The following is a 16,524-nucleotide window of genomic DNA, read 5'->3' on the forward strand; positions in this document are numbered from 1 at the left end:
TACATCATCAATTACTTCATATTATTGCAACTCCTCTAAAATTACCAGGACATCCAGGGATCCATGAAAACAAAAGCAACAGTGTAAAATATTTGCTTCATTCCATTTGTTTAAGAATTTGTTTTCCTATGAATTAAAGCCCATGTGAGATCAGAGGCAGAGAAAATGGGGAACTGAACACTGAGATACCACGGAAAAAAATCTTAGAATGGATATTAAAAAGAATTTTCTGAATCCAGAGCAGAGGAAACAAGAGCTCTGACATCAGAAATAAAACAATCACCATTAAACTTTAAAAGCACTCTCAACAAGTTATACCCCAGAGACTCCCGAAAATTTTGGAAAAGCTACCCTGAGTGTGAATTCATGAAATTAGTATGCATTCCCATTTAACAGAATAAACTTTAAAAACCAAACAAGTTATGGCATGGTTTTGTATAATACTAAACTTAAAGTTATTTCTCTTAAATTTCTAAGTACATGTCTGAGTGTGTTCTGGTGACAGATTCTAGTTGTTTAAACTTCGTGCTCAACAAGGTGTGGTCCTAGACGGGGTCGTTTGCTCTACACCACTTCACAGATCCAGATCCCCTGCCCTCTGGTCACTCATCTCACAAGAGCATCCCACAAGCCAAGGAAGAAAGGGACACAATTGTGAACAAAACTGTTGGTCAGCTTTATGTCACTGTGACCAAAATAACTGATAAGAACAACTTAGAGGAGAAAAAGTTTATTTTGGGCTCAGGGTTCCAGAGGTCTCAGACCATGGGCAATCAGCTTCATTGCTTTGGACTGAAGGTGAGGCAAAATATCAGGGAAGAAAGGCATGGTGAAGGAAAGCTGTTCATCACATGGCAGCCAGGTCAGAAGCAAGAGGCAATCCCCACAGGCACACCACTAGGTGACCTACTTCCTCCAGGCGTGCCCCAACTGCCAGCAATTACCACCCAGTAGTCCATTCAAATTACTAATCCACCAAATGGTTATCCACTAATGAGGTTACAGTTCTCATAATCTAATCATTTCACCTCTGAACTTTTCTGCACATGAGCATTTGGGTGACAACTCATACCCAGCCCATGACAAAAGGTGCGTGCTATGTACCCATTAATCCACAAGAAATCCAAAGGTCCTCCAGAAAGTGGGTTCTCCTCATAGACAAAAGCATGCATAATAGTAAAATTTGCCCACTCAGAGGAGACACAACAAAATAAAAATAAAGATGAAGATTAAGATCTCCCACCCTAGTAACATTAGGGTAGGCGCATCACAAGTAAGCCTCCCCTACAGACTGACCAATCATACATCCCGACCCAGGCCAACCAGGAGGCCTCTTGGCAAGAGTCCTCACAAAATGCACAGAACACAAGCACGAGTGGAGAAACAGCTAAGACACAGTCTTTAGAATGAAAGAGCCTGCCCAGCCCAACAACTGTGGAAATTAAAGACAATACCTTCCTAGTGTGAAGAGGAAATTATTTCATTCCAGGAATATCTACCAAGCCAAACAATCGATGTAAAGGAATTTCACATTTTCAGGTGCTCAGCAACTCAGAAACTTTCCCTTGCATATACCCTTTCTGCACATATATTTGAGGAGAGATATATTACCACAAAACTATAATATAATCCAAGAAAAAAACTAAGGCAGAAAAATCAAGAAAATTCAGGAGTTCAGTAGAAAAATGCCTGAGACACACGTGAAAGAAGCAAGCAGTTAGAATAGCTAAACTCAAGATTCAACACGGATGGTAAGACAGTTCAAAGATCTCAAAAACATTGTGAGGACAGCATATAGAAAAGGGATGATTATAAACTTCAGAAAGGTCAATAATAAACTATAAAACAAAGTCTAGGCAAAATGATGAAATAAATTGAAATGAAGCATGAGTCAAAGAAAGTAATGGAATATAGTATTTCATTTAATATATATTTCAGGTGGCAAATGTTTGGTGACATAAGATTTTACTTTTGTTGATCCATTCATACTACCTGGTTCTATATTTATTTACATAATCAAAGCTTGATAAGCAGACTTTATTGGTAATTTTCATAAACGACCAATATCAAATTACGTAACGTTATCATAAATGAGTGCAGTCCTGTTCAATCTTGAGAAAAAAACATCATGTTTTGGTTAATAGAAAGTAAGAAACAAGAGAACAATGATGGAAGGATATGTTTCAGGGCCCTTATTCCGTTTAATTAAATAATGGAAAGTCCAGAGAGTCAGTCTATTTACAAATAATAAATAGATTTGGGGTATGTTATTTTAAAGGAACTTTTTTCATATTGCTTTTTTATCTCTAGACTGCCTCTCCTATAATAGCCATTGTGAAATGTATTTATTCCATAAATCCCACTCTTATGTTACATTTTCCCATATCAACTCAAAAGAACTGTGAATTTCTCTCTCCTGCCCTCTACTACAATAGCTTGTTAAATTATTCTATTATGTCATCCACTACAGTCTAATTTGCATTTCATGTCTGGTATACTTTAACATCACCTAATGAGAATATTAATTTTCATAGACCCCTTGTCTTATTCAACCTTATATACCTAAGGAACAGGCACTGTTTCTCCTTGGGCTCCCTAAATACCTTTAAATAACAAATAAATCTAAACTATAAACTGAGTGCAAAGTAACTGTAACTACACTCACAAAGATAAGTACGCTGCAGCTTAAACAAAATTAATTGTTTTAATCATTAAAGTACCTGTACTAGGAAGTGGGCCCCATTTTGAAGAAAGGCATCATTTCTTATTTGTAACTGTGTAGTGACTTGAGTTTTATGTTCTGGAAAAATGAGGCTGTTTTTCCTGGATGTATTTAAAATGCCATCCTTCACTCGCAGGGGGTCCACAACTCCAGCAGGAATATAAAGTGCAGAATAAACCATCCTCACATCTCCTTTAGTTCCTCCAAGTCTTGTAAAACTCAAGGATAAGTGTCTTTCACCTGGCCTGCTTTCAATCTTCTGGTTTTCCATAGGAAAAAATGTTATTAGGCCATAAACATCATCACTATCCTGAATGTAAAACAAAAGCTGCAAAAAAAGAAATGAAATGTTAAAGTACAGAATTCTTACATCTGAGATGATCAAACTCTATAGTCTAGGCTACTTTAATATTTACTTACATATCATGTCTAAAATGATTGATTCTTATATGTAAGAGGGTATGTTTCAAAAACATATTTGAAAACTTTCCTAAATTATAAGTTGTGAATTTTTTAAAAAGTAAAATACTGAAGTTGGGGCATAGTTCAGTGTTAGAGCACAGGCTAACCCAGGCCCTGAGTTTGATCCCCAACCCTGAAAAATAAAGTAAATTTTTTTATTTGCAGAAGAGACAATGTTGATAAAACAGGTAAACAACCATATTTCCATAGTTCTTCCTGTCACACTGAACTAAATAGAAATTTGATCTGTGTGATCAAATTCCTTGGCTCTTCTGCAGCACAGAAATACTGGCAAGTGTAAAGCATAACAAGAGTTTTACCTCTGCTGGGTCGCTCACTTCAGCACCTCCTTGTATTGTTTGAGGCAGAATTTTAAGTAGAAAAGCTTCAGCCTCTTCTGGGAGATCATCATTAACAATGGTAAGAGGAATTGAGGCCAACATCTGCCCTTGTAAAAAATGGAGAACCCCAGAACTTGGTCTGATATCTGCTGTCACCGGTGAGGGATCACTGCTGTTGCGTGTCAACACCCAGTTTACAGAAACATTCCCGTGGGTCCCACCATTTCTAACCACTGTAATCTCTTCAAATCTAGAATTTTAAAAAGGTATATATTGTCACATCATACATTCTACTTCCCTTAGATAGGCTCTCCCAATGTCAAATTGGCCATCATGAACAATAATTGATTCTTATATAAAGCAGTAGATACGTGAAGGTATCCTAGGAGACTACCATAAAGAATTAGTTCATTTGCATACTTAAATCATACTCAAAATACAAAGAAAACAGTGAAGCCATGGCAGAGAAAATGACTCATACCCAAACAGTTCAGTGTTGTCCAACACCACAAAAATTAAAATCTATAATATACTAATATAATTGTAGCAAAAGGTTTAAAATAAATCATACCTTAACACTGTATCTTCATTAATTATAACTGGCCTTTCAACAAGACACTGTTGAAGGAGAGGACACCATAAGGTTTGTCATTTGGCTTAATGGTAACCTGAACAATAGAAGGGCCTATTAGCACAGCATCTCCCTGTAAAGTGTCCTTTAGTAATATAATATGAAATGATTCGGCAATCTCTGGTATGGTGTCATCAACTATTTGGAATTCAGGTGTGATTCATGAATTAAAGGTGGAAAAACAACAGTTGTATTTGGCTGAAGATCAATAAAGTCTAAATTTTGCTGGGCATGTGCTGTAGAATTCCCAGTTTTTATTGTATATCTGATTGAAACTTTATATTCATCAGATCCAATCAGATTTCCATTGTTATCCTTTCCACGAATCACTGGAATTACAAGTACATGGTCTTCCTCAGGTACCAAGTAAACACTCTGAATGAATCTCACAGGAGCATCATTTTTCCTGATGATTATCTCAACTGAATTTCTAGAGGTGTTAATCTCAGCTCCTCCTTCTAAACTTTTCAGGTGAATCAAAAATATTTCATCATTTTCTGGTACCTGGAAAAGGAACATAAACAGTAGCAAAATATCAATAGCCAAAACATCTGCAAAGAAACCAAAGTATAAGAAGTCAGTTTCAATACAATTCTGTAAAAATGAAATGAAAAAAATCTGTAACTGAAGGGAGCAAATAGTCTTGTCTAATCTCTATTTATTAAAATATTTTCCAAAGGTAAACAGCCTATTTCAGATAGAAATGGAAAAGTTAATAAGGCAATGGTATAGACATCTTTTTCAATCTTGATCAGACTTTAGATAACTATAAAGATTACATAGTAAAATTGGATATAAATTCTCATCAATTGTATCAGGTTGATAGGATCAGAAGCAGCATTCAAAGTTTAATTAAATCCAAGAATCTTCAAAAGTATATTAAATATCATATAATTGTTAGTTTCAGCATGTCAATTATTTTGGCTTCTCTCTAATGCTTTGGAATTGAGGAGTCAACTATATGATCTAAGTCATAGAATTTTCAAAATTCCCATCATGCCCCTCTGGAAAATGAGCTATAAGGATCACTATTAGACAAAATGTTGACATTGTTAAAGTGGGAACTTTTCTTTTCCTATGCAGAAACCCTGGGGTTAAATTTCCACTGTGCTATTTAACCTCTTCCTTCAGTATAAATTCTGTTTAATGAATGAAAGTGGAAAAATGCATCATTTTACTTCCACTAATAATAAGATAACAAAGTAAAGAAATTTATCTCGAAAAATGATTTGATATAAATCTTTTACATTTACAAATAGAATGATAATTAATCATCCCCACCAAATTATAATCTTTCCAGTGCCCTGAGATCTCAGAATAAAAATGTTTTTTTGGTTTACAGAACTAAAACTAGAGTTATTAGTGCTAGTAAATATTAAATACTTGTCAAGAGAAATGTTCTTTTCCAACAATATTTTCTAATGCATTTTTTCTTCTCTTGCTGTTTCTTGTGATTTGGTTTTAGGATTTTGGTAGAAGAGCTAAAAATTCCCTCTGTTTTCACTCCTCTGGCAATACTTGCTCATGGGAGACATTCTTATACATTATTATTCGGATTCACATTTTCCTTAGCAATTAAACTAGCTGTGTCACGTATTTTAAATCCTTGATAGCTTCAATCTGAAATGTGAAAATAAAAGCCTTCATATAACTGAACCCTAAAATATCTACACAAAATATCCCAAGTGCAATAGAGTTTTCTTTGCTTTTATAGTTAAATGTTTATTCTAGGGTAAGCAGCAGCATTCTTGTTAAAATCTAAAGTGATTAATAAAATCATAGTAGTGAAAAGCTAACACAACCACAATACATGAACACTGCAAAAGACTGTATTCTTAAATAATTTCAAATACTGAACACAAATTAATACTTGGCACAAGGCTCTATTGTCCTTAATACACGGACAAGAGTCCTTGTCTCCTCTGAGTGTTTAAAATTTTCCCACCTCATCATCAAGTACTGTCAAGTTATAAATTACTGTTGCTCTCCCAGGGGGAAAGGTGATATTTCCTCTAACTGGACTCAAATCTTCTTCAGGGGGATTTGGGCCATCCTCTACCTGCAAAGAATTATACAATGCCATCAATAACAAAATATTTCATAAGATTGAGAAAGCATTATTTTGATGTCAGTAGACAAAAATCTGAGATTTACTTGAAGATGCTTATCAAGAATTATCCCATGTTCTTGGATAGGCAGAATTAATATTGTCAAAATGGCCATACTACCTAAAGTGCTATACAGATTCAATATAATTCCAATTAAAATCCCAATGACGTACCTCACAGAAATAGAGCAAGCAATCATGAAATTCATCTGGAAGAATAAGAAACCCAGAATAGCTAAAGCAATCCTTAGCAGGAAGAATGAAACAGGGGGTATTGCAATACCAGAACTTCTGACTATACTACAAAGCAATAGTAACAAAAAATGGCATGGTATTGGCACCAAAATAGACAGGTAGATCAAGCGTACAGAATAGAGGACACGGACACAAACCCAAATAAATATAATTTTCTCATACTAGACAAAAGTGCCAAAAATATGCAATGGAGAAAAGATAGCTTCTTCAACAAATGGTGCTGGGAAAACTGGAAATCCATATGTAACAGAATGAAACTAAACCCCTATCTCTCACCCTGCACAAAAATCAACTCAAAATGGATCAAGGACCTTGAAATCAGACCAGACACCCTGCATCTTATAGAATAAAAAGTGGGTCCAAATCCTCAACTTGTTGGCTTAGGATCAGACTTCCTCAACAGGACTCCCATAGCACAAGAAATAAAAGCAAGAATCAATAACTGGGACAGATTCAAACTAAATAGCTTTCTCTCAGCAAAGGAAACTATCAGCAATGAAAGAGAGAGCCTACAGAGTGGGAGAATATCTTTGCCACTCATACTTCAGATAGAGCACTAATTTCCAGAATATATAAGAACTCAAAAAACTCTACACCAAGAATACAAATAACCCAATCAACAAATGGGCTAAGGAAATGAACAGAACTCCACAGAAGAAGATCTACAAGCAATCAACAAACATATGAAAAAATGTTCAACAGCTTTAGTAATAAGAGAAATGCAAATCAAAACTACCCTAAGATGCCATCTCACCCCAATTAGAATGGCGATTATCAAGAATACAAGCAACAATAGGTGTTGGAGAGGATGTGGGGAAAAAGGTACACTCATACATTGCTGGTGGGGATGCAAATTAGTGCAACCAATCTGGAAAGCAGTGTGGAGATTCCTTAGAAAACTTGGAATGAACCCACCATTTGACCCAGCTCTCCCACTCCTTGGCCTATACCCAAAGGACTTAAAATCAGCATACTACAGAGATACAGCCACATCAATGTTCATAGCTGCTCAATTCACAATAGCCAGATTGTGGAACCAACCTAGATGTCCTTCAATTGATGAATGGATAAACAAACTGTGGTATCTATATACAATGGATATTACTCAGCTATAAAGAATGATAAATTATGGCATTTGCAGGCAAATGGATGAAATTGGAGAATATCATGCTAAGTGAGATAAGTCAATCTAAAAAACCAAAGGAGGAATGATCTCACTGATAAGTGAATGATGACACATAATGGGGGGTGGGAGGGGAGCAAGAATGGAGGAAGGAGGGACTGTATAGAGGGAAAAGAGGGGTGGGAGGTGGTGGGGGGGAATGAAAAAAAGAAGAATTATACAAACCTATGTATGTCTGCCCTTAATGAACAATGTAATTACACACCTTCACTGTAGTTATATTAAACTATGCGGTTTCTAAGACCTCTTTTTTTTTTTTTTCAGCGACTCCATTAAACCTGAGGGAAGGACTCTAAAATATTTCTTCTTGGGCAGAGGTATTCAAGATTAGTAAACTTCCTTAAGAAATGGAAGGAAACACCAGTTCCACCACTGGCAGTGTGACTTTGGGAAGTTATTCAATAACTCTATGCAGCATTTTCATCACCTTTAAAATGGACATAAAAATTTCCATTTCACAGGATGGATGTGAAGATGTAATAAAATCATTCATTTAAAAAATATTTATTGAGTTCTCTGTGCCTGATCTCTTTGAGGCTAAAGACACAGTAGTAAACAAAGGCATGACTTTACAGATAATGGAAGAGAACAAATGATGAACAAATAAATGTGTTAGATGTGACAAATATTATGGAGGAAAACATGAAGATCTGAGTGAGATCAAGTACTGGGGAGGACTGCTTTTACATGCAGTGATAATCAGTGTCAGGTACTTAGAACAGCATATTGAAAATATAAATTATTCCACAAAAATTACCTATCATTATTAAAATAAACAAAATGCTATAACCCAATAAAATAACTATAGACATACATAGATAAGCTGAAACTAGTCTAACTCGGATAACTTACCCTTTCCATGACAAATTATTTTCTAATTTTTCCCATATTATCATTAGAAATTTTTTTAAATTTATTATCTGCATATTCCTAAGTACATGAAAAATTGCTTAAGGTTTCTCATGTAGAACTTGCAAGGATACTACATATTTAGTTGGTGTTTATGATGTTTTTCACTCATTATTATCTATTTTATATTCATATGTAACTAATATGACTACCTTTTAATGTAACTACCCATCAGTATGAATAAACCTTCTGTTACCACAGACTTATTGTGGGAAGCTGTCCTTATTTAACAGAATCAAACTAGGTTGAGCCATGTGACGCAGAGGCCTGGCTTCTAGGAACTGCCGAGAAGCTTGTGGCGCTGCATAGGAGTGGTTCCCTGTCTCCTTCTGGAATTTTCCCCCTAAGAGGATGGCTCCCCTAACTCTATCCTGACCTGTCCATCACAGAAGAAGCTCCTCCCAGTCCTTTCCCCTTTTACCTGCATATTATAAATAAAGGAGAGTTGGGCAACTCAGTTGTGGTAAAGAGGCCTGAGCTGGTATGGCTGGACCTATCACACTCCCTTCATAAAAAGAATATTGGCTCTTGTGTGTTTATTGAGTACATAAGCTTTTCAGGTAATAAAAAACTGCCAACATCCTCCTCCAGCAGTTAACCCTTTCCTCCTCCATGGGGGGACATGGCAGAAAGGACCCTGACAACTTACGTTACATCAATCCAAGTATCTGCTCTAATGACGCTACAATTAATAATTAAGATAGCAAGTAGTATGCTAAGGTTTGAAAATAGCATATTCGATCATATTTTGTATCTTATAATAAAACACAAAATGAGTTGCAAATTTAAATATGAACCTCACAGAGAAGCAGTATGGTAACAGGATGGTCAGTAAGCAGTAAACAATGGTTATAGCTAGCACTTGAGAAGTGCACTTCACCCTCTGCCTATCTTATTCATGCCACATCCTGTAGCATCCATGATCTTCATAGTTGGAGGCATCTGCTGTTAATACCATCCATTGTCTTGGAAAAAATCAGGGGAACTAGATATAAAATATTTTCTACAAACTAAGTAATCCAAGGTTTTTTTAAAAATCTGTACTTGAAAATGTTCATCATATTCTATGGAATTTACAGAAATAACATTATTCTTCTATTTTGTGATCTATTATTATTCCACATTTAAATGATACATTTTATCATGTGAACATAATTTATGTAAACAGCAGCAAGGAAAGCATTTATATCAATCATGAAATGTATAAATAGCAAAAGTATTAACCTTTATTTAGTGTTGTGTTTATTATATAAAGGACCTTGATTTTGAAAATCGTATTCATCTGGTACAGAATCAAAAGTGTTTTCGCTGAATTCAAAGTAAACTTACCTCAAAAGTCACAGTGACCACTCCATAGGTCCCCTTTTCCCTAATGAGAATAAGAGCACAGACTCATTTCTGCCCCTGGGCTCGCTCACTGTGATTGACAAAGGCTATTGGGAGAAGCAATACAATCAGGCGTTAATCAATCAGAGGAAGGGCAATGGTAAAAACTATTAGTTTTAGAAATGCTAACTTGGCACAGGCAAATCAATCCACATTGTGTGTGCTTACGAATATTGTATTCCAAGGATCAATTAATTATGGCTAATAAAAATGCTGAAATTTTTAAAAAATAATATGTAAAAGGAACAGTAAAACTAGTCAAGCAAGAATGTAGATTCTTGACCTGGTTCTACCACCCATTATCTGTTCTGCTGAGGAATCTTAGAGGTTCTCTAGCTGAAAGATGGTAAATTAAAATGCTCACAGGGCGAGGACCACAGAAGTGAGTTAAGCCTCTAGACCAAGACGGTAACCCCCTGGGAGCACCCCTTTATGTAAACTTGCTCCCCATCACTCTTGCTTCATCATTGGTCAGTTAGTAACTGAAAACCAGACAACTGCCAATGACTTTCAGGACATGATCACTGCCAGAAGAGAAAGAGTAAGAACTTCAAATGTTGAAGCATTTCAGCTTCGGTGGTTGAAACTCAGGGTAGATGAGGAGGAAGGAGGACACATCAAGAGCATACTTGATATGACAGCAGTGGCCACCTCTCATAGGGACACCAATGTTCCATATCCCCATTCATAAAAGGGGCTAGGAATACCTGTGCCAAAAGGTTGTGATGAGATTTCATTGAGATAATTTATTTCAAGCACTTATCCTTGTACCTAACACATGCTAACAGATCAATAAATGTTGGTTTTATCACCATCATCAGTATCATGTTCATTATCAATATAATCATTATCACAGTTGGAAACTGAGGTCAGTCATTTGAGCACCTATGCTGAGCTCAATACTCAGTTTAATTTTGAGGGTATGGGACTCGGCTGGAACCTTTCTGAAGCTGCATGGCAGCACTGAGACCCCACCAGTCAAAGACCTGGGACCAATCTTACAGATTAGAATTGATTTGCAGAGACTAAGGGGTATAATACAAAAAAGAAAGGAAAGGGAAGGGGAAATGGAAGCAATCTTCAAACTAATTAGTATGAGGCTGGGGTGATAACTTGGAGGGGAGTATCCTGGAAAGAAAGCAATAGAGAGAGAAATTAAGAAATTAATGAAGCCTGCTCCATAATAATTTCCTTTCATTCAAAATGAAATGATTAATTTAATTAATGTTATTAATGCAAGTTACCAAATATCTACTGAATTAAGGTTAGTCAAATATCCTTTCTAATGAAGATAATGCAATTCTAAAGATCATATTTATCTATAGCCCACCTATTTCAAAGATAAGGAACTAAGAAAATGACATAATGCTACTAATTATAGTGATCTGGATTGGAAAATTAATACAGCATCATATTTTATTAATGATGCATAGTAACAGAATTCAAAAAGATTCTCAGGAAGGTTGTTGTAGCCTAAAATTTAGTAGCCAAATCAAATCGTACTGGAGATAAAATCCTGCTTTATTTCAAGTGCTAGAAACAATTTTTCTCAAGGACAAACCAGTGTACTTGTTTTTAAAAATAAAACCCTCTGAACATGGGATTGTCCAGAAGCACAGGAATTGAGAGAAATGATATGGAGCTTTAACCTACATCATGAATTCACAGGAAAATTTTGGGGTAGGGATTGGCTATAGTATTTTGAAGAGCTATAATGTCTACTATTCTAAGATTACTGAAGGCTTTATCAGCATTCTTTCAGTAGACAATGCTTTTTTTAAGTGGAATTTGGAGAAATCAAGCAAAAGGCACCTGGGTACACAATCTGCAGAGAGATTATAAATGGTGAGCATGATCATAGAAGCCTTCTCAGTTCACAAACATACCAGGCAGAACAAATGCAAGGTCTATAGAATATGGGACAGAGACAGGTAATGCTAAGTTATTCAAATATAATGCTGAGTTATTCAAATATCAAAGGACAGAATGATACTAGCTAATATCATGAAAATAATAAAAAACTTACTTCTATCTAGTAACCATTAGAATCATCAAATTATAACCATACCATATTGAATGAAATAACTCCAAATGCATTGTCATTTGATAATATTGTCACAGTAACAGTCCTCGGCCACCCAAGCTTCACCTTTGCTAAAGGTTTCTAAAATAAAGTCCAAGAATAGAATAATAAATTAAATATTAGAAGAAAAATAATCATTTCATAGAATTTCTGTCTCTAATTATGTAGAATATGAATAAAAATACAAATATACTTTAGGCAGATTATGAAAACATATTCAAATTAAGATGACATGAGTTTTTCAAAAATTTTCTAAAAAAAAATAATCACTATTAATAATAGTATAATTATAAGTAATCGCTGGCTAGTAATGCTATATTACAAACTATTATAATTATTATAATGCCATTATTAACTATGCAATATGAAATTCTATTGAAACATGATTTATTTTCTTACATAAGGTGCTGAAACTTAAGAATTAGTTATTACATAAATCACAAAGCCAAAATAAAGGTAAAATAACCAAGTGCTGTGGCTCATGTCTATAATCCCAGTAGCTTAGGAGGCTGAGGCAGGAGGATTGTGAGTTCAAGGCCAGCCCCAAGTTCTTAGCAAGGCCCTAAGCAACTTAATAAGAACCTGTCTCAAAATAAAAAAAATAAAAAGAGCTAAGGATATGGTTCAGTGGTTAAGCACCCCTGAGTTCAATTCCCAGTACCAAAAAATAAAACATAATTTAAAAATAAAATATTGAAATGATTTTTCTTATAAAACTAGAGTTTCCTGCAACATTTTTATTGATATTCAATGGCAGCATAAAGGAATATGAAAAAAAGTGACTCACAAAAGCAAAACACATCTATTTCAAGTATCATTTTCACAACTCTGAAGCAATAACCCTCAAACGATTATTCTAAAATCTTTCTCAGAAAAATTAACTAGAATGGTATTATCAGTCACTATCTCGACCTAATAGATCAAGTCATAAATTTCAATTAAATCTTAGGCTATTTGAGTTTTTTTTCCTCAGGGCTACTCTGAACTTCTTCTAGGGCACAGGGACTTCCATGCTTGCTTTTTGTATTCTTCTCTTTTGAACTCACAAGTCATGGTCATTCTTTGTGCATCTGGTAGTGGGAGAGGGAGAAAAGAAAAAGGTCAAAGGGAAAACAAGGTTTCTGGAGCATCTGTCACAGCAATGCCTCAGTGAGCTGAATGGATCCAGACACTGGCTGTAGGATATTGTAAACATTTTGTTCTAGGAGTAACCAGACTGGGGGATTGCCAGAGACACTGTGGTTGTGGCATCTATGAAAATCACTACCATCTGATCATCTTACCTCCAGATAGACTCTTATAAGTTTAAGAGGGAAAGAATGACTTACCTGCAATGTTAAATGAAAAATGAAAGTTTCATCAGGCTCTGGTAGGTCATCATCACATACTGCTATGTACACTGTCCTATTTGTTTCTCCCGCAGGTATAAAAGCTGCAGCATATGTATCAAAAAGTCACCAGTGTCTTCTCCATACAGCTACGAAATGCAAAATATAAGTCATTCATACTTAACAGCTAGGACAAGCAAAACTGATGCTAACTGAAGCACTCAAGAGAAAAAGCATAAATCAAATGGCACTGACATTTATAACAGGATGTACAAAAATAGGAAACATAAATATTTAAAAACTGGTTAAAAAAACTTCAGAAAAAAGATAATAAAAAACAAATGATTCTATACAAAAACATTTCTTTACATTGTGGAAGAAAAAGAAATAATGACATAGAAAATTAACAATGACATAGGAAAGTAATGCTGTGAATGTTTTTCTCTGCCTCTACATTGATCTGAAGTGGCCTACACCAAACCTAACAAGAAGCTGAATTACAGGTAAAATTCACAAAGAGATGGAAGTAGACTGCCAAAAACTGCCAGGGAAATCAGTTCTTTCCCAATTAGTTTCAAAGAAACTGCTGTTTTCAAAACTTTCAGTCTGAAGTTGAATTTATATTATCCCACAGCAACTCCAATAAAGAAGCAATTTGTTTAGCATTCCAAATTTCTTGGTCACTATAAATTTTCCTTAACTTTTCAAGATCTTATTCTGTAAAATCAGCATTGCTAAGAGTCTAGGAGAGTAATAATTACAAAATTACAAAAGAGAAATTCATTGAGCAAATCCAATGAGCTCTTTCATGAAGAGCCTTAAAATGAATAAGGAAAAATAATATAACTTAATACAAATCAAAATGAAGAACATGTATAGAAAAATTTTAGTCAATTTCTAGTTCTAATTTATAAAAATAAATTGTTTTAAGTACTTGAGAAATCAAAATAGTTGTCAAGAATGTTGGAAAACTTGCACTCAAATCTTACTAGAGAAAAATGGCACAGTACCAGTGTTATCAAGAGCCAGTGAAACAAACAAAAATACAGTTATCCAACCTATGAAGATAACTTAATAATCCATAATATGGAAAAAAAGGCATGTATATAAACAGTTTCATCAGAATGATATTCATACCAGGAAAACCTAGAAGCAACCTCGATGAAAAACAGTTAAGGAATGATCAGGATGCAATGACACCCTCGAGAAAATGAAAATAATGGAGCAACCTGGAAAAATCATTATGTTACTATCAAAATTATATTTAAAAGATTATCAAGGGCTAGGGTTGTAGCTCACTGGTAGAGCACTTGCCTAGCTGTGTGAGGCACTGGGTTCGATTCTCAGCACCACATAAAAATAAATGAATAAAATAAAGGTCCATCAACATCTAAAAAAAATTTTTAAAAAGAATAACAAATACAATGTATACTTGAACTAAGAATAAACTCAGTAAGTATATACATATATCATGTAGTAAGTGAAAACTAAGAGCAATGTACAAAATTATGAGATTGGGTAATTTCATAAATAGTTTTTCTTCTTTTTTGCAATATTTCATAATATGATAATTTAACCTACTGTTTAAAATTTGCCCTTGCAAATAAAATTTTCTAGTACTTTGAGCCTTAAATATACAGAGACCTTTAGTGGTCCTGTGACATTACTTTTTGATTAAACACTCATACAATGGCACACAGTCCACCCAAAAATTAAACTGTGTGCAGGTAGATCAAGAATTTAACAAATTCTAATAAACTTTTATTTAAGTTAATATACTTAGTTTTATCCCACAAGAAGAAATCGCTAACAGAACTTGGGAATTTTTAATTGCAACTTTTCTCATTTAAATATTCCATACATTTTCTCTAAGCCATGCTACAACAGACAATATGTCTAAGCAAAGATGTTATGATTCAAATTATGCAAAATAAAATGTTCTTGTTTTAAAATAAAGATACAAACACTTTAAATCATTAGTCTTTATCCTGAAAATGCTATTATCAAATGCACATGGCTATACGGGAGCACTCTATGAGCCTGAAAGAGACATAAGTAGAACAGTATTATCTGCAAATCATTTAGCATAATAAGACTAGTACTCAAAATTTCATAATAAGGGGAGGGAGGATGGGAGGAAAAAGGAAGGGAAAAGCGGGGGATGCCAAACTGAAATCGAATGTCATACATGTACAAGTATGTCAGGAGGAACCCAATTATTCTGTGAAAGTATAAAGCTCCAATTTAAAAAATCACAACCCCCCAAAAAAAAAACTCATAGCAACATTTCAACTAGACATAGCAACATTACAACTAGAAATTTCATATATATTTCAAAAAGAATAGAACTATAATAATTTCTCACCGATATAATTGCAGTAACATTTGCTGGCTCTCCTATTCTTTCAATGACAAGACGAATAACTGTAGTACTTGTTCATTAACAACAAATTCTGTTTGTCCAGCAAACCTTATTTCTGTTTCTCCAAATACAAAAGGGATGAATAAAGCTGAAAGAAGATTTACTACTGTAGATGCAGAGGGCATCCTATAGGAATAAACAAAAAAGATTAGTCACATAACATAGTTAATATATTGTCATTATATTTTGCATCTATAGATATAAGTATAAAAGGAGAGTTCATCAACAACTAAGATATAAATACATCAAACATTAAGCCATCCAACTTGAACTTGTGATGACTGAGTAAGTTAAAAATCTCTTCTTATGGCTCTCCTTCTAATATTTGTAATTAATTTTTTTCTATACCAAGATGGTATTTATAAGGTAAACTTTATCAAATTTAATTTATTACAAAACTTACTGACACTCACACTTTAGTCTCAGAAAAACCTAAGCAGAGACACAGAAAAGTAAGTCCATCTTTCTCCAGATAAAACTGTAAAATACCAATCAACACTAACAAAGCTGAGGCTGAAGTTTTAGCTATAAATTGATTTCTTGGTTGATGTCTACTTGTTAGCTAATTTATCTTGATTTTTTTAAATTTAGTTATTTCTAGGAACCATTAACCCTTTCAAAGAGCTAAATTTCCAGGATTTAAATTCCTTCTATTTCATTAACTAAAATACCAATGCTACTTCTTAAAAAATAGC

At 34.4% G+C, this 16,524-nt stretch overlaps 1 protein-coding gene across 1 annotated transcript in view; it reads right to left on the reverse strand.

Moving 5' to 3' along the window:
* ADGRV1 (adhesion G protein-coupled receptor V1) overlaps positions 1-15,954 on the reverse strand; it is a gene marked incomplete at its 5' end in the record, with an annotated part of 585,014 nt that extends 569,060 nt beyond the window's left edge. Inside the window, 13 exon segments of the mRNA XM_079143469.1 lie at positions 2,721-3,050; positions 3,505-3,775; positions 4,097-4,136; positions 4,139-4,306; positions 4,309-4,660; positions 6,102-6,215; positions 9,940-9,995; positions 9,998-10,043; positions 12,065-12,160; positions 13,408-13,532; positions 13,535-13,556; positions 15,773-15,846; positions 15,849-15,954. Coding sequence (XP_078999595.1) covers positions 2,721-3,050; positions 3,505-3,775; positions 4,097-4,136; positions 4,139-4,306; positions 4,309-4,660; positions 6,102-6,215; positions 9,940-9,995; positions 9,998-10,043; positions 12,065-12,160; positions 13,408-13,532; positions 13,535-13,556; positions 15,773-15,846; positions 15,849-15,954 — 1,800 coding nt within the window.
* Between the last annotated feature and the right edge of the window lie 570 nt (positions 15,955-16,524).

This window comes from Sciurus vulgaris, assembly GCF_902686455.1.
Source record: "Sciurus vulgaris genome assembly, chromosome: 6".
Taxonomy (NCBI): Eukaryota; Metazoa; Chordata; class Mammalia; order Rodentia; family Sciuridae; genus Sciurus; species Sciurus vulgaris.